General features: G+C 35.9%; 2 protein-coding genes across 2 annotated transcripts in view; one reads left to right on the top strand and one right to left on the bottom strand.

The window, feature by feature from the left end:
• The window catches only part of LOC134661010 (protein madd-4), a 431,812-nt gene that overhangs the window by 402,949 nt on the left and 2,238 nt on the right, over positions 1-26,625 (top strand). Inside the window, exons 10-28 of the mRNA XM_063516910.1 lie at positions 171-286; positions 1,006-1,106; positions 5,415-5,555; positions 6,338-6,462; positions 8,283-8,525; positions 12,011-12,131; positions 12,494-12,615; positions 13,113-13,194; positions 13,517-13,684; positions 14,047-14,229; positions 14,676-14,828; positions 17,329-17,507; positions 18,144-18,250; positions 21,893-21,993; positions 24,422-24,514; positions 25,087-25,334; positions 25,513-25,624; positions 26,109-26,265; positions 26,427-26,572. Of these exons, the coding sequence (XP_063372980.1) occupies positions 171-286; positions 1,006-1,106; positions 5,415-5,555; positions 6,338-6,462; positions 8,283-8,525; positions 12,011-12,131; positions 12,494-12,615; positions 13,113-13,194; positions 13,517-13,684; positions 14,047-14,229; positions 14,676-14,828; positions 17,329-17,507; positions 18,144-18,250; positions 21,893-21,993; positions 24,422-24,514; positions 25,087-25,334; positions 25,513-25,624; positions 26,109-26,265; positions 26,427-26,572 (2,698 nt within the window). The remainder of the gene's footprint in view (positions 1-170; positions 287-1,005; positions 1,107-5,414; positions 5,556-6,337; positions 6,463-8,282; positions 8,526-12,010; positions 12,132-12,493; positions 12,616-13,112; positions 13,195-13,516; positions 13,685-14,046; positions 14,230-14,675; positions 14,829-17,328; positions 17,508-18,143; positions 18,251-21,892; positions 21,994-24,421; positions 24,515-25,086; positions 25,335-25,512; positions 25,625-26,108; positions 26,266-26,426; positions 26,573-26,625) is intronic.
• LOC134661087 (uncharacterized) lies at positions 8,939-11,697 on the bottom strand. Its single transcript, XM_063517010.1, has 2 exons — positions 10,782-11,697; positions 8,939-9,428 (listed from the first exon to the last, which is right to left on the bottom strand). Exons 1-2 carry the CDS (start codon positions 11,580-11,582, stop codon positions 8,976-8,978), a joined length of 1,254 nt encoding a protein of 417 aa, XP_063373080.1. The 5' UTR covers positions 11,583-11,697; the 3' UTR covers positions 8,939-8,975.

Genomic DNA, 26,625 nt, shown 5'->3' with positions numbered 1-26,625 from the left:
CAACTGTTTAGCTATTGCGGTTCATGAGATACAGCCTGGTGACAGACGGACGGACGGACGGACAGCGAAGTCTTAGTAATAGGGTCCCGTTTTTTACCCTTTGGGTACGGAACCCTAAAAACTACCACAAGATCTCTAGTGCCTTCTATACAAAACTTTTTGTCACTCAGGTGGTACGTTGGGGAATGGTCATCTTGCAGCATGACCTGCGGCGGAGGGATGCGCTCGCGCCGCGTCCTGTGCGCACGCTCTGCCAACATGACAAGAGCGGACACATACGAACCTGGTAAGAGATATATGCCACATATGGTACATACATTACATATATCGCTTTACCAATTAATCTACGATTCTTGGTAGTAACCAGTAGGTGAGCATAAAACTTCGGACACCTCTCACGTCGCTCCTCGGATAGGCTGGAGAGAGTTATTATGACAGGAAAAGTTGAAGGCTCGAGACCTCAGGCCCTCCTCCTAGTAGATGGTGTGCTTAAACCACTGCGTCTATGCAATTAAAACTGCACGAGGCCATGCGCTTGGCGAAGAATAGAAGCTTAATTATAGAGGAACCTGGCCGCGTAGCCAACGTGCCAATCGCTTACGCTCCGTAGCGATCGAAACGCTGTCACTGTCACACTAATATGGAAGAGTGATAGAGAGACACAAAGCGATTCGATCGCGAAGCGATAGCGATTGTCACCTTGGCTAGGCCGCCTGGTCTTCAAAAAAAGGACATGTCACGATCCTCAGCATTGAGGGACCGACTAAAGGGGCCCACTGATTAACAGTCCGCCGGACGATATCGGCCTGTCAGTTGTTCGGAGCTGTAAATTTTTTGTTCTAACTGACAGGCCCATATCGTCCGGCGGACTGTTAATCAGTGGGCCCCTTTAGGCAACAAAATGCTTAACGTGCTAGATCGTGATATATTGACTTCTTAATCGTCTTTTAGTATAATGCACCAAAATTTTTCAGAAATAACTAATGCAGTATTTTATTTTAACAGGTTCGAGTCCAGACCCTGGTTGCGTGTCTCCAGCGCCTCGTTCAACCCAGCCTTGCAACACCGAGGACTGTCCTGTCTGGGTCGAAGGACCATGGTCAGGGGTAAGTAAAATGTTAAGTACTTACCAACCCTACTTCACAACTAAACTTGTCATCATCCCTAAAATTTATCACTTAAGTTTGTTGGGACGAGCTTTATCCAGATTATCCAGAAACTCTCGTGTTAACTGACAGAGTCATTTATTTAATATGTCAGTCTCACGGATATTTCGTAATTAAAAATGTTATTTTGGTATCTTTTAAGTCGAACGACATGCTTTTACCCGCTTTGAAACTCCTATTACTGGATATCCAAATTTTAATTAATAGTCGTCCTTCACTCTTTGTTTTCAGTTTTTAGGGTAAAATAGTCTAATGATTTGTTTTTATTAACAAACCTGTGCATATACTGATTTGAACAGCACTTATTAAATAAATCAAAATAACTATAGACAAATGAAATACATTTATATTTAAGCTATCCGCAAAAAAAAGTCGTTACCAACATAACTTACTGTTTCACTAATGTTACCGTACCTTATAACATTTATACCGTCCTTTGTTCCCGTAACTCTGTCCTAAGTAGCAACATTGTTAAGTTTTCAGTACTTTTAGTGCTCGGGTTTTATAGCGGCGTTGCAATATCGGGAATATGCATACTTTTGTACTTACCGCACTTTGTTGTTTGCGAATGGGAAATTGCTGATATTGTTGTTAAAATCCAGTGTTGTTATTTCTTGAAAATGGGGAGCGTTTGGTTGGTATTGGGCTATTTATTTGTTATTTTAGTGTTTTGTGCCAGTAAACGGAGATATATTGCACTGACGATTGACATTTCTAACGTATGCAACGTTACACACACGTACGAGTAAATTAAAGTAAAGTAAATAATTTATTTTGCGAAACATTATCAGGTATGCAAACATTTTATTAAATATTTACATCAACTAAATTAATATACCATTACTGTATTTACAATACCGTACCATACCGTATTTATTTACAATACATACACACTACTTATTGTCATACATTTATAGGTACCTACCTACTCGCATTTGTTGCACACATTGTTTTCATGTAAGACATTCGGATATTGAGTAAAAATTGAATTTGCCTAGCCATGAGTTGCAAGAAAAATGCGTAGAAAATAGCGAATATGGGTGTGTAAACCACAGATATAAAATATCGCTAAAAAGATATAATAGTGGATGCACTATTATATCTTTTTAGCGATATTTTATATCTGTGGTAGTATGACTGATGACTCATATGAATATTTCATGAGTGCGATAGAGACACAACATGAATAATTTTGAGCATTACCAAAACGAAGGTTGACTTAAACGTGGTGTTCCAAAACGTAAGGTGAGATTTCAATAGGTAGTAATTTTTTTTTCGACAGCCCATTCCATCCTGTTGAAAATGCAAAAGATAATTTCTAACATTATTCAGCCGTGCTAAAGTCGACCTAACTTTATATACCTAGTTTAAGGTCTGTGTTTGATTGGCAGGATGCTAAAAGGATTGAGATAGTGCTGCATCAGGGTAGCACTAGCATATTGTTTAGAGAGACTACATATACCGTAAAATGGGGTGTGTAGGGTTCGCGGGGAGAGTTGGGTTATGAACGGAAAGAGAAGGGATGAAAGGGGGGTGAGATGGGATTTTAAGGCTACTGCTACAAAAATAATGTAGGTATCCAATTTAAAATGGAGCTATAGTTAAGTAATAGGTACTCATAATAAAAAAAAATCGATCCAACAATCTTCCAAAATCACCTTTGTATGAAATTCCATCTCACCCCAATTACGAGGGACTACGGGGTGAGGTGGGATTACCTGTTTATTGCAAAGTTATGAAATGGAACTACCTAAAATAAAATAAAAACTAAAATACAAACGTCCGGAACACTTATTACATACACCATTCAGTTTGCATATGTAAAAATAAAATATTATCGAGGTTTGAATGTGAGTTTTGCCCTCACTCACCTCATTTTAATTACGGTATCGTGAATTTAGCCAAGTATGTTCAGCGTAAAGTAAAATAGGGGTTGGAAATATTGACTCATTTTACGAAAATTAATAAATGAGAGAGATTGTTCCCTTTATTCTATTTCCAGATATTCTCTACATTTTTTTTAATGAGACCTATATGTAATATGTATTGTAGAAACTTAAATATAAATACAAACTAAATTTTATAAAAAAATAACTAGGTACTAAAACCCGTCCCGGGCTGCCCCCGATGCAAAGGTGCCCATCACGCTTGCTGCGTTGCCGCGTTGTGATGGACAGCCTTTGCATCAGGAAAAACCCAGAGCGATTGTATTTTAAAAACAATTGTATTTAAAAATTAACAATATTTTATTCAGAGGGTCTCACGAGGATATGAAAAATTCTAACGCTTCAAACTATATTTACTTTTCGCTTCCCAATTAACATGGTAGCCGCGACGTATAATTAATTGACCCAAAGCGAAGACAACGCAAACTTTCAACTTGGGCTGTCAAACTTTCAACACAACCCGTAGACTAACAAGTTGGTAAGTTCCGAGTCTAGGTTGTGGTCTGGCAGGCAGCGATTCAGTCAGGTGAGCTTCTAAGACAGGCTTGAGGACAACGTGAGTTTAGAAACGTAAGCCGAAGTTGTGGACTTTGAAGTTTAAGACTAGAGGTTATTGGTCCTATCTACTCTACGTCTATACTAACTATAATCCGGCTTTGAAGTTACAAAGTGTGAAGCCACAATGGCATATATTCATAGGAATTGGAAGTTTACGGTTGCGCTTTGACAGGTTAGTGTCTGGGCAAAGTTAGCTTGGTCCGACTGCAAATGTAATGTTAAATTTAGCCGGTTTAAGTACAGTTAACAAAATTAATGACTAAGACGTAACGTGTATGCATTACGAGAGGTTTGTCAGGAAAAAAATAGAAAGCCTTCCCTATAGTTTTCTAACAATAAAATGAATACAAAAATAATCTCCGTTTTGCAATAATAATTCCATTCTAGTTTAATTTCTTCACTATACCTACCTAATTTAGATAAGTAATTGAAATCATCTTAGTTATAATATTGACTAGCAACCAGAAGTAGCCATATGCCAAAGCAAAACATCATATCTAAAATCTGATATACAACTCAAATATTTTTACGTTTATATGTTTCCTAATAGCAAAAAAAAAAAGTTGTCTTTGATGTAAAGTAAAAAATCATAAACGGTATAATTTATCGGCCTTCTGTCACCCGCTCTCCGCTGCCGATTTAGCTCCAACTCATCAAAGAATTGGTTAAGCCGCGAGCGACATAGTTAGCCAAAGTAAAAACCTGCCTTAGAACTTTAGCTAATTGGAATGGCTTTTTTAACAACCCGCACAGGTTGGGAAACTTTGCTTGTCTTCATTCAGTTCTTGCGTCTTACTTGTTTCTTGTTGTAGCTTATTCTTTTGTGAGAAGTGTTTCAAGACTAACAAGTGCTATAATTCTTGGAGCCAGAAATGTTTTACTTATATAAGTACTTTCGAGAAGTCGAAAATGTTTTAACCATGAGAAATTTGGCTCATAATTAATGACAGCAGGTACCAAATTTTTTTAATATGTCCGAATGTTTTGAACAACTCTCAAAGTAAAATTGCGACACCTTACAAATCATATTTAAAGTGTCATTCTATGGAACTTGCTGACTATGTAAACGAAAGTCACTAGTACGTTCATGTTTTTTGACAATTTCAATATGGCGGTTTGTTTACATAAGTAGCAAGTTCCATATAATGACACTTTACCTACCTTTATTAGGCATACATACATACAAAACATAAGAAAAATTTGAAATTAGAATAGTCATTCATCATATTTTAGATGTCAGTCTACGTACGTTCGAATTTCGAATTGAACTAAACTCAGGGAACAAAATCTACAATGGGAATTAAATATTAAATGCGCGACTGAGAATAGCCTACGATCAATATACTGTCCGGCATACAGATACCAAGATAGATAGAAATACTTAGATGTAGTTGCATTTTGCCTGCGGCCAGGAACCGATTGCATTCTAACTTCGAGTTCGTCTATGCCAAAGATTCACGCCATGTACAGTGAGTTACATATGGTTAACTAATGAACAGATCACCCTAAAGTGTCAGCATCGAATAAAATAGTGAGCCAAAGTGGCCAAAATATCCGTGATATGATGTTACTATTTATATAGAAATAAGGATCTATACCGATATATTTAGCAACGTGGTCGTCACTAGTCACTATATTATTGATGCTGATTATACTTGTAGTTTAGATTAAATAATTCTCTCAAACAGCACTAAGATCCAAATAAACAACATATAATTATTCATTTTATATTGCCTGTTACTAGTGCTCAGTGTCCTGCGGCGAAGGCATCCAGGTCCGAGGTGTCGAGTGCACGCCATCTGGCGGCGGCTGCGATCCTTCAACCAGGCCAGAAATCTCACGGCCATGCTCCACTGGTATCAGCTGCAGGGAGGAAGAGCCTGAGGTAGATCAATGCCAAACATGATGGTGATGTATTCCTTTTATTTATCCCTCATTAAGGACATAGGGCTTGCAGAAAAATCCTCCATTTTTCACGATCTTGAGCGTTTACTTTCAGCTCTTTCCAGCCGAGTCCAGTTGAGCCAGCCTCCTTCTCAACTGACATCTTGTCGTATCTAGTCGGATATTGTTGACAATATTAACTATTGCTTTGCTGGCAATATTAACGGGGTATTTGAGAAGTCAAAGGTGTTATTGCTTCATCAAGTTAATAACCCTTTACCAGGCTAAGGGATATGTATTTCCCACATACGGCATTTCCAACATGTGTTCTATTTTTGATCAGTACGACTGACATTCAATTATCATTCTTGAACTGTCAACCTGGTAAATGGTTAATTTATTGTTACAATGTGGTGCCGTGACCAGGATATCATTAGTAGTTTTTTTTTAAAGAAGTGACACACGAGTGATGTTGAAAATTATCACACGGTTCACTAGATAAGCGACGGACTCTTCTGCCCTTTTCGATTATCTTCATTACTACTTAAAATGATGTTTTACTGCAAGAACTGGAAATTCCACTATAAAAAGGTTCCTACTTCGGGAAGACTCGCATTGTTAACCAAAATAAACATTTTGTAACTTTGAACTAATACATAATATTTCGCCGCGTATCAAATTTGAAAAGTATTATCAGATACGAGTACGAGATCTTTTCAAAAACATATAGCGACTTAAATACGTGTTTTATTAAAATGTATATTTTATTGTATTCCCACCTAGGACGATATCGAAGAACTCCTCCCAGGCGTAGTGTACCACACCCAACCCCTCATACAACCATACCCGCCGCCTCAAGCGAAGGCCGAGCGCCTCATCGGAGACCCCGACGTGCCAGTCGAAGCCACGTAAGTTTTATGTAGTCCTAGTACATTGATACCAGAATATTTATAATTCATACGACCTATTAGTTTGTGTTAGAATAATTAGGTTATATAATTACATTAAGAAGATCACAGACACAATTCTGGTACAATATACCGAAGGATCGGCCACACTAGTTCTTAAAAAAAATTGACAGCAAAATTTACAAACAGCAGCATAATTAACTGATCGTCGGTGGATCTATTATCATTTACAAATTGTCACTGTCAGTGAACATTGTTGATGAAGAAACGACAAGAACGCAATATAATTATTATATTTTACTTCACGAGTTAATGTTCGTTAAGTTCTGGTGTGGTTAGTGCTTTAGACCTTGATTTTTAACTTTAGTGTTTAAGCTCTGAATATCAATTAGACTAATTTTAGATTACGTTCAGTATAGTTAAACTCCAATGGTGTTTTCTTTTTTATCATTGTACCTACATCAATTAACATCATGTCCATCATGTGTGTAGGAATATTTAGAATACACATACAGACTTCTCATTTAACAATTATTATTAAGAATAATTTGTCACAATTGACGTCATATTTAATTATTTTTGAGACACAACTGGACTTTGATCGCATATAGTTCGTGCTAACTCTCCGATTGCAGGTCTTTTTGTAGAACAGGCCTTTTGTGAGGTACCTATTAGGTCCAAAATATATCTACGTAAGAATCACGGTAAAGTCCAGTTATGACTGAAAAACCTTATCAATCTCCTAAAATGTTAAGGTTATTTCCATCTCGTATTACTTGTCTCAGTCATTTCCTTTAAAAGCTCAGAGTATTTTGTTGTTGTCTCTTTCAGCAATTACAAAATATTCTTTGCGTGTGGCTGGTTGTATGTAAGGTATTGTACCTGAGAACGATCAAATTTTTAAAGGTTTCACTTTTCAATTCAAAATAACATCACACATTTTTTTACAATTAATGACATTGACCCCCTCCATCAACACAGTCAAGTGGCTGCTAGCTATTGTTATGTTTTCTAGCTTTTGTGTATCAACAGTTGCTCAAAAATGGTCTAAAACATAACAAAATTAAGACTCATTTTTGAACAACTGTTCTCACGGTAAAATACTAGTGGTCTTAGAATAGATACAGAAACCCGAATGTAAATAATCCTGAAATGTCTAGATGATTTAGCAGTTTTTAATTGTTCATTGTAAATACTGTACAGAATAAAATAAACATAATCCTAAAAGATCCAAAATCTGCACATCCTTGACCAATCAGAATCAGACCACTTACTGTCACTATCCATCGCTTTCACATGAACCTACAATACTTGTATTTTCAACTCTTTGCACCGCACAATAAAATTTAAATTTCCTTGCACACTTGTAGCACACAGTGACGATTTGTCTTGCATTTGTTTTTCCTTTCGCTTCTAAACACTTTTCCAATACGTACTCTTTACTCTACATTTCTGGCACCCACACTGACACAGCTACACTGTTTCCAAAAGATTGACTCACAGAGTTACAACACAAAATTACAAGGCACTTTAATTCTAATCTCAATGTTAAAGCTAAATTTACTATGTTACAATTTTCAGGTGAAACATTCAATTGGTGGACAGATAACATATATACACTGGTGCACATACTTCTACATATACCAGCCAGAAATTGATGAAATGTAAAAATAGGATAGTAGAAATTGACCCTTCAGCACCCAGCATGACGAGAAACGTGTGAATTTCTATAGTATTAAATAGTATAGCGAATCCTTTTAACTAAGACATAGACAGTAATAATAATAAGCCAGTAGTTAACGTTGTTTTTTATTTACTAGCTACATCAAAGATGACGATTGGGGACCGTGCAGTGTCTCATGTGGAGAGGGTTGGAGAAAGAAAGAAGTTCATTGCAAGATATTCCTGGAGTTCAGTAGGACTATAGCGAAATTGCCGGACAGTAAATGTATGGGGCCGAAGCCAACGGAGGAAACGGAGAGATGCGTGATGGAACCTTGTTCGTTGGCTTATGGGACTTCCTTTGGGGATTCAAGCGTACCTGCGTATGGTGGATCTGACAGGTAAGTTGCTGGTAACATAAACCCTTTATCTGTGAATGATGTTAAAAAACTTTGGTATTGCCTATTTATTTTAATTTAAGAAAAACAGCATCAAACAAGATTAATAATATAAAATGAAAGGTTAATAATATAATATTTCCCTGATAATAATTATATTTGTTTTGGTTTTGGAAATACTCCAGTGAGTTTAATGTACTTAAATAGGAACATATAAAGCTTCGTACCTATACTGATTGCGTGTCGTACTTCTTAAACATATTATGTACACGTTGGTGTAAACTAGCTACATTATAAGTATACGTCTTTGTTTGCGGACTTATGTTACATTTATTTTAATACCTAGGTACTTGTAAGTAATAGCCATCATTTTATTAAATTCAAATGTAAAAATAACAACCGTACTAAATATGTAGTACATACAATTATCAAATAGCTTCAATACGCATATCACTAACTAAATCTATTCATTTCATGAATCAAATTCTTTATAGCGCCATTATTGGAGGCTTCTCTAACAGCGTCATTAATTCTAGTTTTAAACAGCTCATTGCCATTCGGCGACACCAAATTATTCAGCGAAAGACTAGAACCTCTCAAAAAATCAATATCCTCCGCGGTACATGTGACTATCCTCAACTCTATGAAAGCTATCAAGAACCCGAAAGGCAAACTTTCCCTTATATCCCTGTAAAAATCCTCCTTCGGATAAATTAAACTTGCATCTACGTTGAATAAATTCGAGAATGCTTGGAAACTTTCGTAATATGCGTCTAAGAGGTTTTCTAAATGTTGAGATCGGAAGTTGGAGTTGGTGCATAGGAACAGGAAATGTAGGACGTCGGTAGCTGGATTAGCATTTCGTAACACCTGGAAGTCTAAGAAGCATAGCTGATCTCCGTGTTCCTAAAAAAAAAAGAAATTTGTTTTTGAAAACCGAAAAAGTAATAGTTTACAAGAAAAAAAGTTGTTACAAAATAAGGCTTAAAAAAGGGACCCTTTGCGCAGAAACGTCAATACGATGTGATTCGTAATTGTTATTGGTTCTGAGCTTCTGAGTTTACGTCGTACATCAAACAAATACACACCCATTCAAGACTGCAAATTGTACGATATCGTATCTTATCAATTTAACAGAGAACACACTCAACTGAATCACACCGGAATTTGGAACATAGCTAAAGCAATGTAAAATTGAGCAGTGATATTTAATGTGACGTGCGGATGATTGTATCACTACATACTTAGTGTAAAACAAAGTCGCTTCCCGCTCCCTCCCTATGTATGCTTAGATCTTTATAACGACGCAACGGATTTTGATGCGGTTTTTAGGGTTCCGTAGCCAAATGGCAAAAAACGGAACCCTTATAGATTCGTCATGTCTGTCTGTCTGTCCGTCTGTCCGTCTGTCTGTCCGTCCGTATGTCACAGCCACTTTTCTCCGAAACTATAAGAACTATACTGTTGAAACTTGGTAAGTAGATGTATTCTGTGAACCGCATTAAGATTTTCATACAAAAATAGAAAAAAAAAAACAATAAATTTTTGGGGTTCCCCATACTTCGAACTGAAATTCAAAACATTTTTTTTCATCAAACCCATACGTGTGGGGTATCTATGGATAGGTCTTCAAAAATGATATTAAGGTTTCTAATATCATTTTTTTCTAAACTGAATAGTTTGCGCGAGAGACACTTCCAAAGTGGTAAAATGTGTGTCCCCCCCCCCCCCCTGTAACTTCTAAAATAAGAGAATGATAAAACTAAAAAAAATATATGATGTACATTACGATGTAAACTTCCACCGAAAATTGTTTTGAACGAGATCTAGTAAGTAGTTTTTTTTTATACGTCATAAATCGCCTAAATACGGAACCCTTCATGGGCGAGTCCGACTCGCACTTGGCCGCTTTTTTGTTAACCCGTGCGAAGCTAATAGTTAGTGATAAATTCAGATCTGGCGCTAGCTCTTAGGGATAACTATTATTGATAAGGATAAGTGATATGTTATTTAATTAAATAAATAAAAACACCTGTGTTTTAAGCACATATGTACTTAAAAAAAAGTTGACAACATTAGTGATCCAACAAATATTAAAACGGAATGTTTACTGTATTATCATGAGGGTATTACTAAAGATCATTGTAAGATTACTCATAGCAATTTTGAATTCCACTCGTTTTTAGTGATAAAAGAGTTGGTCGGTCTGTGTTAAATGAACATGTTGTAAAAATTAATTAAACAAGTACTTAATCTTACCGTTTTTTTAAACAGCACATTATTAACCCAGCAGTCTCCATGGCACAATACATTAAACTTCTTTGGCGAAGTATACAGTCTTAACAAGTCTATAAGTCTCGTTCCTATTTGTTCTAACAATTTCTTGAGTTCGATACACTCTACAACTTTTAATGACATCTCAAAAGAATCCACAAAATATTTTCGTAAATTACTTTTGTTCAGAAATCTGTTATCGAACATTAAATCTTTAAACTTTTTCTGTAACTTTTGAAATTCTTCTGGCTCTTGTTTCTCACAAATCAAAGAGAGGGCATGAAACTTTGCTAACTCCTTTAATATTGATTCGATTTCATAAAAAGTCAACGATTCAAATTTAGCCATCTTATCACTCATTACAAAACCTTTATCTTGCATATCTTCGAGTATTAAAATCTCTTGTTCTTCTTCAATACTTGATAATAAACAATCTGGAAATATCACTCTATCTTCCTCGTTAATGAGCTTTTGTATTCGTTTAAACATGGGTAACACTTTATTATAAACTTTGACTTCTCGTTTGTGTAATTCACTAAATGTTTCTTGTCTTGCTGTGTTTATAAGAGTTTTCACAATTACATTGACGATGTTAGTTTCATCTTCAGTATCTTTGATAACTACACGAAATAGATTTGCAATGTAGTTATCTCCTTTGCCACTAATAGTATCTACGTGATAGTTAAAATCCTTTATCCCTTTAATCAGAGCGGTTTGTTCAATAGAAGTGTGCAGTTCTTGGCAATTGAATTCTTCGGGTTCACTAATATTGACGTCTAGAGACATTCTTGCTACGATAAATTCTGTTGAAGTGGTATCTGATGTTTATTTAAAGTTAATCATCCGCGATAAGCTGAATATCGATAACGACCGATAATACTTATCAGTAAGGTGACGTTTATTATTTTTACATTTCATTTCAAAATTTTTAAATCAAATATATAATTATTATAATTATATATTTTTAACTTAAAGTTGTTTTTACATTCTGATTCACTTGTGGTGTTTACAAATTTAAAATGGCCCGTAAAAAAGAAACAAACAATAATTTAGAAGATAAGCTCTCTTGGCCGCACGATCCTCTCCCATCCTCTACATGCTTGTAGGATCATCATTATTGTGTTCAGCTTCGTAAACTTATGAAGACTTGTAAAACAAACTTTGTCCAAAAGATCCCTCATTATAATATAATAACGACACCTCTTTCCCAGCAGATCACTGACCTACGGTACGTCGAGCAACATCAGGGTGGCGCCTGGATCCCCTGGCAAATCCTACTCTTGGAAGGAGAAGGGGTATACCAGCTGCAGTGCCTCCTGTCTCAGTGGCGTTCAGGTAAAATAGAGTATAAAATACTTGGGCTTCACTTATCCAGTGGCGTAGCTAGGCGTGGACGAAAGGGGCCTTTGCCCACGGCTTCGTACTTTGGGAGGCCTCGCAAAGCCAACCTTTTTATTACCTTGGGAAAACACTGAAAAGGTCCTCGCTGATGTGGTTTACACACGACTAGATTGGTTCACGCTACCGCACTTATCTACAATTCTAAATAAACAAAAACTGACTTTCCTCTAACCTTGTAACTTGCACCGAGTCTAGGTTTCTGACATACGTTTACGCTAGTTGTCTCGATCCTGCACAATCACCTTCCAGTAAACGAGCATCTTCCGAGCGATATCTAAATCAAAATGTTACTACAGGAGCTGATAATCCAGTGCGTCAGAGATGAGGATGGGAAGAACGCGTCGCCTTACATGTGTGACCCGCTCACTAAGCCTGAGAACCGAGTCAGGACTTGCAACGACCATCCGTGCCCGCCAAGGTACCTAAACAACTTATGTAGATTCAGATTGAGAGTGTTAAAGTAAGGACGCTAAGCACGGAGAATTTGGTACATTGATCCGCCTGTTTCTCTCTCTATCGTACGCGTGTAATTATATTCCTGTCCCACCCAAGATGCCAGCGTTCTTACTTTTAGGTAAAAGTTACGATACCCTCCGAAGTGCAGAAACAAAATGATTGGCTGACTTTATTGTAATACTAATGTACATACATACACGTGTACACTGTGTGGTTCAAGTGCCTGAGTGACGATGAAGGTGTCATAATCTTTTGTGTTTATTGTTATAAATTGCGTTCAAATGAAATCACCGAATTTAACCCTTTGAACGCCACGCCTATCGTGTGCGGCGCGTCATTGTGCACCTTATCGGAATGCACGAAGGTTGATATTGGCCTGTAGCCGCACGCGTCCGTTGACAACTTTGGTGGTCAAAGAATTCTGTAATAAACATTATTAAACAATTTCCTTTCTTTTAGATGGAACTACACTGAGTTCTCCCAGTGTACAAAATCCTGCGGTATCGGTATACAGACGAGAGAAGTTTCTTGTATTCATGAGGTAAGTTCTTTTACGTCCAATTACCAATTTATTATGAGCAACACTTGTAAAGAATCGTCAGCGAGCGTGGTCGTAGCTTAATTTTTATGCCAAATGCTACGTCAAGTTGCTACGTCAAGTATGGAGCTAATAGGAATACTTATCTATGAATTATTACTGCCAAGTTTGTGCAAAATCATCGTGGTCAGAATCTACCGTTTCTCTTACGACGAGCAAAATACCTGGTCATGTAGGCAACAATAATAGGTAGTTTGTCGCTGTTCGATCTTCAGATTTTTGAAATCATTAAGAAAAATCATTAGTGTAATCGTTTCCTTCACAGGTGACACGAGGCGGCACGAACACCGTAGTCGTACCAAACAGCATGTGCCCTCAACCACCTCCGCCAGACCGCCAATACTGCAATGTCCTAGACTGTCCCGTTCGCTGGCATACAGGAGAATGGTCGAAGTGCTCCAAGACTTGTGGTGGCGGAATAAAGACGAGAGATGTGAGTGTATCGTACTTTTTCTGTTTTAATAGTCCATATATTTAGATGTGTACTTTTTGACATCTTGTACGACTTAGCCCCACTTGCACCATCCCACTAACCCGGGGTTAACCGGTTAAACCGTTGACTCAGTGTCAAATTGTACTGGTAACCATGGTAACTCCATGTTTAACCGGTTAACCCCGGGTTAGTGAGATAGTGCAAGTGGCCCTTAACGGTTAGCCACTTAGGACTAATCTTTACATTTTATGATATCATTAAGCTCATAAATAGGGAGACAGCCTCTCTTGATATAAATTACACTAAATATTACACGTATTATTACGTCACCAATCAACATTACATAAAATATCATTCCACAGGTGGAATGCAAGCAAATAATGGCTCAATCTCACGTAGTGGAGCGGCCCGTGTCTTTCTGCAACTCTCCTAAGCCCGCACCCACCAAATCCTGCAACAGCAGACCCTGTCTTTTGGACACGTCAGCTCCAGAGATCCAGCTTGACAATTCCTCGTATATACAGCATGATCCAAAGAAGAAGAAGGTAGGACGATAAACCTCTACGTTACTCAAATACTCCACAGCTTTACGATTTGAAGCAGCTTTGAAGTAGGTTAAGTACGAGTGCCCCTTTCTAGTTTATAAGTACAGCTAAAAGATGGGTAGTCTTTAGCGTGCGAGATACTATAGTGGTGCACTCGTGATAAGCCTACTAAAGTGTAGTATGTATTCACAGACCTTACAGAACTTTATGATGCCTTTATGTAAAAGGTCCATTTATGACAAAGGTCCCAAGGTCCATATAATTGCATCGTACATTATTTTAAAGTAAAACACATGTTACCGAAAGACTAAATTATTGGAAATGTTTTTTTTACATGAGTACAATAAGTCTTAAACTGAAGCTGAGCAGAATTCGCCAAGTTTTCGGAATATTTCTGCATAATTTTCTATACACAGTCAACTAACAGCTTTTGTTTGTTTGCCAAGGTGACGGTGAAAGTGGGGGGTTCAGCCACAGTGTTCTACGGGACGCAGGTGAAAATAAAGTGTCCGGTCAAAGGCTACAATCGCACCAAGATCCAGTGGGCCAAGGACCACCAGATCATCACCAAGTCGAAGAAGTACAAGATATCGAAAAAGGTATGATTTGATTCAAGTTTGATAAAAATCTAAAAAGTCGCTATTATGAATTTGTACGCCAGTTAACGTCACGTTAATGACTGAAACCAATCCAAAAAGGCCTTCTATCTTTATTGGCATTTTTGGACATTAGGAATAAACTAAATTACTTTCTATGAAAATATTTTAATTTGTGTTATTTAAAGTAGACACACTCAGTTTCAGTTTATTTTTATTTGCAATAAAACATACTTAAATGCATGCAAATACAATTATATATTATGGTGCCAGGGTGCACAATAAAATAAACATAAAATATAATAAAACAATCACAACAATAATAATGCATTACAGATTAATAGAATGTCAGAGTCAGAATTACACGTAGGTACAATATCGATGTCAACAAAGTTTAATCTAAAGCATTTGCAAAATATTCTTTAATAGAATAAAACGGTTTATTTATAAGGTAACTACTATTTAACTACCTACAAACCGAAATAAATGTCATATACGAAAGAAAAAAATATCAAGGCCTCCAAGGCTGGAATCGAACCAGCCTACCAGCCAGGATTAGCCATGGATTTTTTCCTTCGTATATCCACTCACATGATTCCAGCAACTAGAGTTTCAAGATTGCGCACCTCTAAAATGATCGTCGCAACTTGAGTTGCAAAAGGAGTGTATGCGGTTTTTTATTTATTATCTGTGAAGGGCTGCACAGATACGGTATAAACAATTTTTAAAACACAGACTACCAACGTGACAATATTTAAAAAATGTTTCAACCATATAGACACAACCACAGTATTTCTTATCTATTTTACTTTGCAAGTTGTTCAGGAAGTGCGATGTGTAAAAAGTTGCTGCGTGTTTTAAAATGCCTCAAGTATTCAAATTTAGATATTTCTATTAGTAATGTATATTAAACTACTCCGCGTTTATTGGTCTATTAGTTTAAAACTATATTTTAGACCTACTTAATATTGATGACCAAATAATATCACTTCAAAACAATAGTTCTGTAGATTCTTGACGTGTTTCTTATTTGAATGCCCTACATTTCTAAGATTACTAAATATATCTTGAGCAACCAATAGACATTAACTAGTTCGATGATTAAGTTACATTAATAAACCATAGAATGTATTAAATCACTGTGTATTACACAGGATTAGCGATCAAAACATGTGACGGTAAATTGTAAGTACAACCCCGGCAACTGTGGTTGCTTAAAGCATTTCTGCATATCGTAAGGCATGTGGTGTACTAGACGCGTTGCATACGCGTTTTGGGATTTTTTTTACTACTTACTTATAATTTGTATTTACTAATATTTCTTTGCTATTTACATTGAATAAACTAAATAATTATACGATTAAATAAATAATTAATTAGGTATTACAATTTTAAAGTTCCTATTTCTGTTGAACATCTGCACCGCGCGCTGTTGTGTCTCCACCCTAAATGGGTAGCCATCTTTATTTTTGAGATGGAAGAAGTCAGTTTACCGGCTTATTTACGTTTGTAATCAGTATAATTTTATGTGTTAATAGTTATTATTGGTTTATTGTGCTTCATATGTTGTGAAGTGTGTGTTATGGTGGATGTATTAAACGTATTAGTGTAGTTATAAGTTAGTTCGGTTGTTGGTGATCGGCAATTATAAAAACACCAAAATTTAGTAGGTACGTAGATACTCTTTTGTTATTTTAAGTTATATAGCTACTATCATCGTTATAATTGCATAAGTTATGCATTTTATTTCAAGATTATTAGTGTCTTAAACTGTTTTTTACTATATTTTAGTACTTCAGTGTCTAAATTAGCCACAAAAAAATCATGAACATAATATATAGTTTCACAGCAGATTGAGCAATTCGAAAGTTTCTTATCGGAATTTGAATTAGTTTTACTCGGCAATTTCATAGGTGAGCTATCAAGATGTTTAGTACCAATTAAAAGCTTATTAAGTCTTCTTTAAATTGAATACAAAAAAAAGATACGTTATCGATTTAGATTTTTAATTAAAAATAGTTTTCTACTATAACGCGGACATTATTTCATTGGGTCAACTTTGTGAATTTTTAATAATTATTTTTATTATAACAGCACAATGCTATAGTAGTAAAATAAATTCTTTGTTTCTTTATCATTAAAAAACCAAAAGAATCGTTGCAAATGCTTTAGCAGAAGTAAAGTTATCGATTTTTGAAAATATCATGACACTGTGCCGTCGTATCTGCGAAATGGCAGAGCAGTTCAGGGCACCTTTTGTTAAAATCGGAATCATGTGAGTGGATATGACATTTATTTCGGTTTGGAATTAATACATTCAACATTCGGATTTTATTGCTTTTGACAAAGAAAATTTAAAATTAAGCATTTCCCTGAGGGCAAAAAGGCAAAACTAATTAATTCCCAGGTAGTTCATTAGAGGCTTAAATTTCTCAAATTAATTATGATTACTATTGCATCCTCGTTAATTGTGTTTAAGGATGTGATAAACTTTCCTCCCCAGGGCGCTCTTCGTATAAACTCCTTATCGCTCCGAGACCACGGTATCTACACATGCGTTGCTGGCCGCTCCAGCGCCAACCTGACTTTGCTGGTCAAGCCGCGGCCAGGCGAGTTCCCGTCCAGCGAGGAGATAGAGCGGCATAAGGCGCTGGACGAACCGTCATCACCTTTAGCTGACAGGTAATTTATTGTACAGGTCCCCCGCACTGGGCAATAGTAGGGTAATTCGCCAGTAACTGGCCACCTGTTAGTAACTGGCCACCCTAAACTAAAAATGAATTCTATTCACCTTATAAACAGAATTAATCTTAGTATAAGGTGGCTAGTTATTGAAGGCTGAGTTTATTAAAACCTTATACTAAAATTAATTCTGTTTATAGGAGAATAGAATTCATTTTTAGGTTAGGGTGGCTAGTTATTAGCCGGTAGCCAGTTCCTGACGAATTACCCTATTTCGAAATTACTGATATTGCAAAAGTCTTCTTATTTGGTTTCGTATTCAAAATGCAACACATGAAAGAAGATACAGAATAATGTAGTACATAATTATTTTCCATCGTATTTTCACGGAACGACTAGAATCTGTTACACAGTCTGGTAGTAAGTATAGGTCTTGTAGAACCATGATTTGAATGGGTCATATAATTTACCTAGTCGGTGATGGTCCTATGGATAGATAAAGGATTTTACCGCTCGTGAAAAGGTGTGAAGTTGTGTTGTAAAAAAAATTAATCGGACAGAGCCGGTTGATATTTTTGCTGCAAACTCCATTCGTCTATAAATGCTATCCTGCTGTAAATGTCATTTTGCCAACAGCAGAACCGATGGCCGCTACCGAGCCATGGTGGGGGGCAGATCGGACGACCAATCCCACGAGCAACGGCCTGGGGACACACGGAAAAGCTACAAAGGGAAACAGAAGGGTAAGTGAAATAAATGTCATATACTAAGAAAAAAAAGAAAGAAGGGCAAGTGTTTGAGTGGACGAGCAAGCGGGGCGTGCGGTGCGGGGTCAGGTGACATAGAAAAAAGACTAAAATATATTATACAATACAGTTCAATCAGTAGTAGAAGTGACTTAACGGGTCAGGTGTGTCCATAATGATCTAAACATACCTACTCTTAATTTCTTAAAAACTAGGTTTTGTTTAAAAATGATTTAAGATTAAAACACAAATACTTTACTGAAAGGGGTACGTAAGTATACATATTTGTTTTAAAGAACTGTAGAAAGTATTATCTTAACAAACACAATACCTATCCTTTGCGTCTCGTCTCTATTTATTTGAAAGGAAATAACATGAAATATTTGAGAATTTTACTACAAATCGAAGTTGTTTTATTGGAAGCAACGAACTTGCACGTTTGAAATATTTTCCTTGCATGAGCCACGAACTACTGATTATTATTCCAACGATATGTCTATAAACCCGCAAAGATAAAAATGTATCGTCTCAGAAGAATAATATACATGAAATACAGTTGTATGATTTTCTGATGTAGGTATATTAGCTTTTTTTTTTAAAGTAAACTGTAGGTATATCATCTAATACATAAGTGGTGATTTTTATTAAAATCTAGAGCAAATCTTAATTTAAAAAAACAATGGAAAATAGAACATTTGATTTTTTCTTTAAGCGTAATTGAACGTAATTTAGGGAAAAGTATCTAATCCAAAAAAAAATTGTGAACATTGATAAAGGGTTTTTTGTAATGAATCAGCTAATCAAACTGTCGTATTAGAAACTGGAAGGTAAAAACAGCAAAGTATAAAAGTAACTTTCGAATAACTGAAAGGAAAAATCATTTCAGACATCATGATTTTTTTTGTAAAATCTCTCTCTGAGCTTTGCTGAAGCATAAATTGAAAATTCAAAGATAGAAATATAGTAAGCAATTCGTTAACCCAAACTGTATAGTGCTAATGGAAATAAAATGTCTGAATCTGAATGAAACTCGATTTTGCTCGAAAACACTAAAGGCTGATTCTGGTTTTAACGTCTGATAAAAACAAATAATACAAATACATATTTTGGAACGGTCTTACACAAATCGATGATGTAGCCCCACAGCCCCCACAGTAAACTTAAGAAGGTTTGGCTGTGTTGTGGGTACTTAAGTATGCGACAATATGTATGTATAAATCATATAGGTATATAGACTATATAGTTATATATATAAATAGTTATTATAGTTATACTTATAAAGAAAACATCAATAATTTTGAAAAAAATATTTAATAACTTTACCAGGATTCGAACCTGGCACCTGCTGCTTCTTAGTTAGGGATACTACCGACTCCCACATTTTTTTTCTTATATGTTGTTTTGTTCTTGTTCACGACACTTTTATTTCATTTCGCATAAACCAATCACGATCTTTAAGATCGTATCAAAACAAGATCGAACCCGTAACAAATTGTTACAACAGAATCGGCTTCGTGAAAGAATTCAAAATGGTTCCTATTCGCCGTTGTTTACGGAGCTCCGTGCAGTCGGGGCAAATCTTAATTAATCTGAGAGCTAAGCCGCTGTTAAGGATGCTGCGGACCACATCACTGTGTTGGAAAAAGTATAGCGAGTTTGTTTTGTTTATAGCTTTGCTTGGCTAGTTTAAGTTGCATAAATGTTACGCATTTTCACGTTTTAAGTTAGCCCATTTTTTTAAATAGAAAATAAGAACTTTAATTTTACAACAATTTTACAAAAAAAACAGTGGTAGGTGACATTGGCGATATCCCTACTAATATTATAAAAGCGAAAATAACTCTGTCTGTCTATCTGTTACCTCATCACACTTAAGCCACTGAACCGATTTAGATGAAATTTGCTATGGAGAGAGTTTAAGGCTCGGGGGAGGATAAAAAAACCATAAACAAAATACTATGATTAGACTGTATGACATGCGCCCAATACAAAGATTCAAAGATTTATTTGAACAAAAAATACAAAAAATATATTTATTTTTTTACAAGCAGAAACGTCTGCGACCGATGCTATTAAGCTTGCAATAAATTTTAAAGTGGAATAAACACCCAAGACAGTACTTTTTTCCACTTTTAAATTAACAAAAAATAAACTTTAAAATTATTTATTCTCATAGGTACTTATGGCTTTTTATGATTTTAATTTTAAATTTTGGATCAGTATTCCAAAAGGTCGCAAGTTTGAGTCTTCTTCAATTCCATATTGTTTCATATTTCCTTTAATAAAAAAAGTAGTATCACATACATACGTATCTGCATGATAATTTTTTTTTTTATGGACAATGTCAATAAATTGCAAAGATAACTTACTTGTATACTTTCACTATGCTTGCTCTATCACGCCGAGAATCTCGGTACCCATTTACGAGTTTTATGAGTCATAATTTATTTACATTTTTCAGCACCCTCCCAAAGTGGTTTTGTTGCGCGCCACAAAAATGGAATAGATGACGTCGTAAAATAATTTAGGAAATTTAGACATTTATACGAGAAAAGGCGGTTTACATTTTAGGCGTCTGCTTGAGCTAAGAAGAGATAGAAAACGAAGTAAAAGCGTGTGAAACATTTTTAGTACAAATACAACAGCGATGTAATATAATATATAATTATATAGACGAAGCTTTCGGTGCATTTTTGAGTTTGACAAAGGGCCCATATAAAGGGACTGACACTTGTCTGACACATGTCACTGAAAAGTATTCCTTCTATTTATATGTAAATATACCCCGCTCGCAGTTTTGAATATCCAATACACAATTCCCCGCTATTGATAGTTGTTAATTGATTCATAAAAGCTTGGCTAATACAAAGTTCTATAAAATTATGATAAATGTCTTGCGCGGCATAGCAACATAATTATACTTGGTCAACCAGATCTTGACAGTAGAAAAAGGCGGCAAATTTGAAAAATGTAGGCGCGAAGGGATATCGTCCCATAGAAAATTGGAATTTCGCGCCTTTTTTTACTGACAAGCTTTGGTTGACCAGCTATAATTATATATTTTGGGTATCATCATCGCTCGTCTCATTCGTTTTTTATTTCGTATCATTCTGCATTCGTCACTCGTTTTTTATATCGTCTTGTTCGCTCTTTGTCACTTCTTCTTTGGTCATATTCTGTAACTACCTATTTATTTATTTGCGCAAATACAAAACTTGTACATTTTTCTTCAATTTTTATGTATTATTTGTGACCATTTTGTCACTTTCATTAAGCATTATGTCATTTTCATTTTTCCTGAGCGTAGTAGCGGGGAGGTGGGACAGTGGCCTAATCAGGCACTGGTCCTCGCTTCACTTAGGTTTAGGTACTAATATAGTTGTTTAAGTATTTTTTGTTGTTACTAACAAACTATGGACACTTAAGTCTGAAATAAATGCATTTTTTTATTTATTTTATTTATTAACTTGGGGCAAATAAACTTAATGCGACTGACGAATTATAACAACAGGTAAGTATTAATAGAAAAAACATTTAGCAAATATCAAGTCATTTTCTACATTCTCCTTAATCAGGCTTAATCTAAAGTATTCGTATAATTTTCTCATATTATTTAAAATCATATTTTTGTTAAAACAGGTAAAATAGACAAAATTAGAGACGCCCTCCATAATCCGATGACAACAAAGGCGTCTCCCACATATAACTCGCAGGCCAGAGACATTTACGACGAGAACGAGGTAAGAATCTTCAATAGGGAGTATTACTACAATGTTCTGCCGCCAGAGAGCAGCACTAGTACCCATCGCAAACCATAGAGTAACTTATACATACTGTGCCTTAAACTGTTGTTCGTCAAGTTTCCACAGATAATAAAATAAAACATTGGTACATCAAGGTTTCGGTTACAAAGGGCCTACCGTGAAACGCGAAAATCTAATTTCTGCTCGCTCGTATATGCAAGAGTGATAACAAAACACACAAAGTTAGATAACAACATTTCGACTCTCTCGTTTGCGGTAGACCCTCTGTGAGTAATTGGTAGTGGCGCCCCCTAGGCATAATTTCAAGTAATATTCCCTAATTACACACAAATTATAGGTGATTCTTGGCTAGTTGATGGTCTAACCCGTATGTGAAAGGTTTACTCGTAGTCTTAAAAAACATGGGTTGAAAAAATTCGTTGCGAAAATAATTGAAACTAAAAATGTACTCATAAACAATGAAAAATTCACGTAACATTGTCTCGGTGTAAGTGAAAAAACAGAATAGTGAGGATTAATTAAGAATTGATTAATGAATCATTTTACAATACGCTATTTTAATACGCTTTCAACGATTTTCTACTTCACAAAGTGTAGGTAAATCATTAAAATATAAAAACAGGTGAACCATTATCTTTACAATTCGCTATTTATAATATCCTTTCAACGATTTGAAATATAATATTTATATCATTGGAATATAAAATAAGTAGTACCTACTTATATCAATTACGCGAACATTGCATTAAGCAACAAAGGATTACTATTTCCAACTAAGTATGTACGTAAATAATTGACTCTATCTATAGAGTTATTGCTAACTAAATGGTCTTAGTGTAGACTTATAAATCTTATAATTATATTTGTTTCTATAGATGGTCAACCAAATCTTGTCAGTAGAAAAAGGCGGCAAATTTGAAAAATGTAGGCGCGAAGGGATACCGTCCCATAGAAAATTTGAATTTCGCGCCTTTTTTTACTGACAAGAATTGGTTGACCATCTATATTTTCACAATATGTTTTCCATACGATTAAATAAATAAATTGATAACATTACTTTGTTTCCATTTTAATCTCAGTTGGCTTCACGCTATTCTAAATCAGATTATATTTCATCAGTTTCTACATCACCGAGAGCCAGATTCTGATTTAACAATTTGATATAGTTTTCATCATATTTTGATACGACCTTGTGTTGATCACCTTGAGCAATAGCGGCTTATACAATTTTTTTTATCAATTAATAAATGGAAAATATCACCGCTTCGACCAAGATTCTAAATTGCGACAACAGAGCTACTACTGAAGGCTTACCAGATGCGTGCGAAGTTCAAATCTTGCCTTGAGCGGTGAATTTATCATTTAATTTGAAAAATTGGGGCTCACGGTGAACGACATTACGCGACTGGCGACGGCGGCAACGACAACCATAGGTGGGAATGGGAACGGAAGGTCCGATCGCTGTATCTCGCCCCAACCTATGGTTATCGCTGCCGCCGTCGCAAGTCGCTCAATGTCGTGGCCGAGCCGTAAGAAATACAAAGTCAAAAGTCGTCTTATGAGGCATCTCGCTTGCATTTACTCTCTAGATTCGTAATGAAACGACTCAATGATATTTCGAAATAAGATGAAATCCTAATTATTCAAACAGAATTGACTTCCTAGTTTATTGTGTCCATAAAATCGTCAGGTTTTATCGGCTCCTTTACTGAAGTTACGTCTCGCTTCTGATTATGAGATTCAGTAGACAAAGGCACCTTGGCTGTAAATTGTTTTATCTACCTTTAAAGATTGGTCTTAAAAAGGCTTTAAAACTGCCATTTGATACGTTTACAACAGTGTAATTGAACGAAGGAATACAATATACTTTAAAAGGTTCAGTTTCTTCAATAAAAAAAACACTATTATACTGTACAAAAACACGACATGTAAGTACAAAAATACACAAAAAAATTAAATTCAATATTGGGAATAATTTTTCTCTAAGAAAATATGTAATTGTAAATGAAATAATCAATTGCAGTGTTTAATTAAACGAAAGTTACAGAGATCCAACTACATTGCGTACTGTCTAACTCAAAATATTATTATATCGAATGAATTTGCACCTATTCAGTATCAAACACTTTGTAATAATTAAATGACAATAATGTCAAAAACAAACAAAGAATGATTTTTAGTCATAATCAATAACTTCTCGAAGAAGAATAAACCACACTTTGCAAGAAATCTGCCGTGCTCATTAAAAAAATTAAAAAGATATGTAGCACCCAGCCAAAGAATTCTTAAACCATCAAAGAATTCCAATTCCATCGCATTTGTCTTAGTCAACGTAGTACGTATGAATTCTCCAAACATTTATTATAAACAACAACTATGTCTCCCAACGCTGCTTGGACTAAAGGAGAGCGCCGTCTCCTCCCAGATGCTCCCCCCCAAGCCGAGCAGTGGCTCGCGGCTGCTACCCTGCTTCCATTTCCTGGTTATGCAGATCCAGGTGAGAAGTTACCGGAATAGAGACCTTATTTATATCGTCTTTGGTTTAATTTTTCCTGTAGTATCTAGTATTTTCTTCGGGTGTTTATGTTTTCACCGGTATTTTGTTTATTGAGTTATTTTGGTCTTCATTTTAGATTCCTTTAATATGTAGTTTCATTAGATAATTTTTTCATCGTTTAACAGGTTTGTCATCGCTCTTCTTTTGTTTTTTTTTTTACTTTTGGGTTCTATAGTTAGGCGTTTCACTAACCATTTTTTATCATCACGCAACAAGGTTGTCATTACACATAAGTTATCTTTTGTATTGGCATGTTTATTTCTTTCAGGTTGCTTTGATAGGGTTTAACATGGTTGTAATTTTCGGTTTCCAGTTTCCTTATGGTCGTCATTGTTATTGGTTATTTTCATCCATAGACGTAGTTTTATTATGTACCTAATATTGTAACAATTCGATAAGGTCATTTAGTATCATTCTGGTCACTTTTTACGTAGATATAAGTAGTTATTCTCAATCCCTAAATTGATTTTTTTTATCAGCCCAAAAAGGACACATATAATTGATATGTTCAGATGTTTTGGAATTTCCAGGGCTTCGGGAACTCGAGAGGACAACGAATGGTGGACCCGCTCATTATGTACCAAAACTACGGGACCCCTATTAAAGCCCACATCATCAATTTGGAAGACAAACAATTTGTTTTCCCTGAAGATGATGATTCTGACATTATTATTGTCAATGAAGATTATGATAAAAATACCATTGATGAAGTTAGAGTTGAGAATTTGAAAGAAGATGACGAAACGACTACTGAAGTCAGGTAAGTTAACAATAATATGGAAACGAAAAGTAAATCAGGAAGATTATTTCAGATATTGATTATTACTATTTGTGGTATTTTAATGTTAAACGTTTGAGATAAAATAATACGTTATATTCCATGATTCTTTGTAAGTAGTTCATTCTAATAAGGTTATTTAAAATTCGTGTCTTTGCAGACGAGTGGAAGCCGTGGATGCCAAAGAGTACACGTGGAGGACGACAGACTGGTCCCCGTGCAATGCACCTTGTGGCCAAACGGGCCACCAGGTTAGAGGAGCGGTTTGTCAGGTACCTAGGTGTTTCAATTCATTACCGATTCTGCGCGTTAAAAGCACGCACTAAACCACTCTTGTACTCAAATGTGATTCTTTCTTAATGGCAACACATTTAATTCTTTTTTTACCATCAATACATTGACTTGAGACTTGCGGATTCATTTAATTAAAGTATTTTGTACAATTTATGAACTATTTATTGTACATATTTAAGAAGTTGACACACCTAAAACAGTTAGGTGTTATGTATATTTGCGCAGTATTTCTATTTCTAAAATTTGACCCTATAGTCGCGAGATACTCCACTGAATACTAGCATATTCTGAAAGTTTTACTATTTTGTTGCATTGGCCACTTTAGTGGATTGTCTGAATTAATAAAATTGCGTGCTTATATTAAACGACTTTCAGTTAATTTTTTGGTAAATAACTTTCCTCCTACGTAATAAACAAATAAATAAACTTCAACAACAATACAATTTGTCATCTTATCAACAGCACAAGAAAGAGAACTCGACGACAACCGTTGAGACAGACGAGTGTCTCTCGCGCAGCTTGACGCCTCCGTCTGTGCTGATGGCTTGCTCGAGCGGCGCGTGCGCCTCGTGGAGAGCGTCGCCGTGGTCGCCAGTTCGCTGTCTCGCCAGCGGGGCTGGTAAATATGCCTATCTCTTTTATGTAGTATATCTCCTAGGGAATTCCAAAGAGAAACTCCAACGTCCATGTCCATAATTCTACAATTTCTTTACAAAAAATTGTACAATGCCGTTCGGAAGTTCATTGTATCTAAAAACTGTTATTTCCATTTCCATCCAGCCATCGTCCGCCGCCGGGTGGAATGCGTCAGTTCCAACGGCACCGTGCTGGCTCCAGAGGCCTGCGACATTAGCACGCAGCCAGAGAAGACTAGGCGGGAACCACAACCTTGCAAGGCGACTTGGGCTCTCGGGCCTTGGAGTAAGGTACAAAATCCTATGTATTATTTTCCATAATAGCAACATGGCTCCAGAGGCAT

Source organism: Cydia amplana, chromosome 2 (genome assembly GCF_948474715.1).
Source record: "Cydia amplana chromosome 2, ilCydAmpl1.1, whole genome shotgun sequence".
Lineage (NCBI taxonomy): Eukaryota > Metazoa > Arthropoda > Insecta > Lepidoptera > Tortricidae > Cydia > Cydia amplana.
Note: the sequence above shows the minus strand (reverse complement) of the source record. Positions and strands in the feature narration are given on the sequence as shown.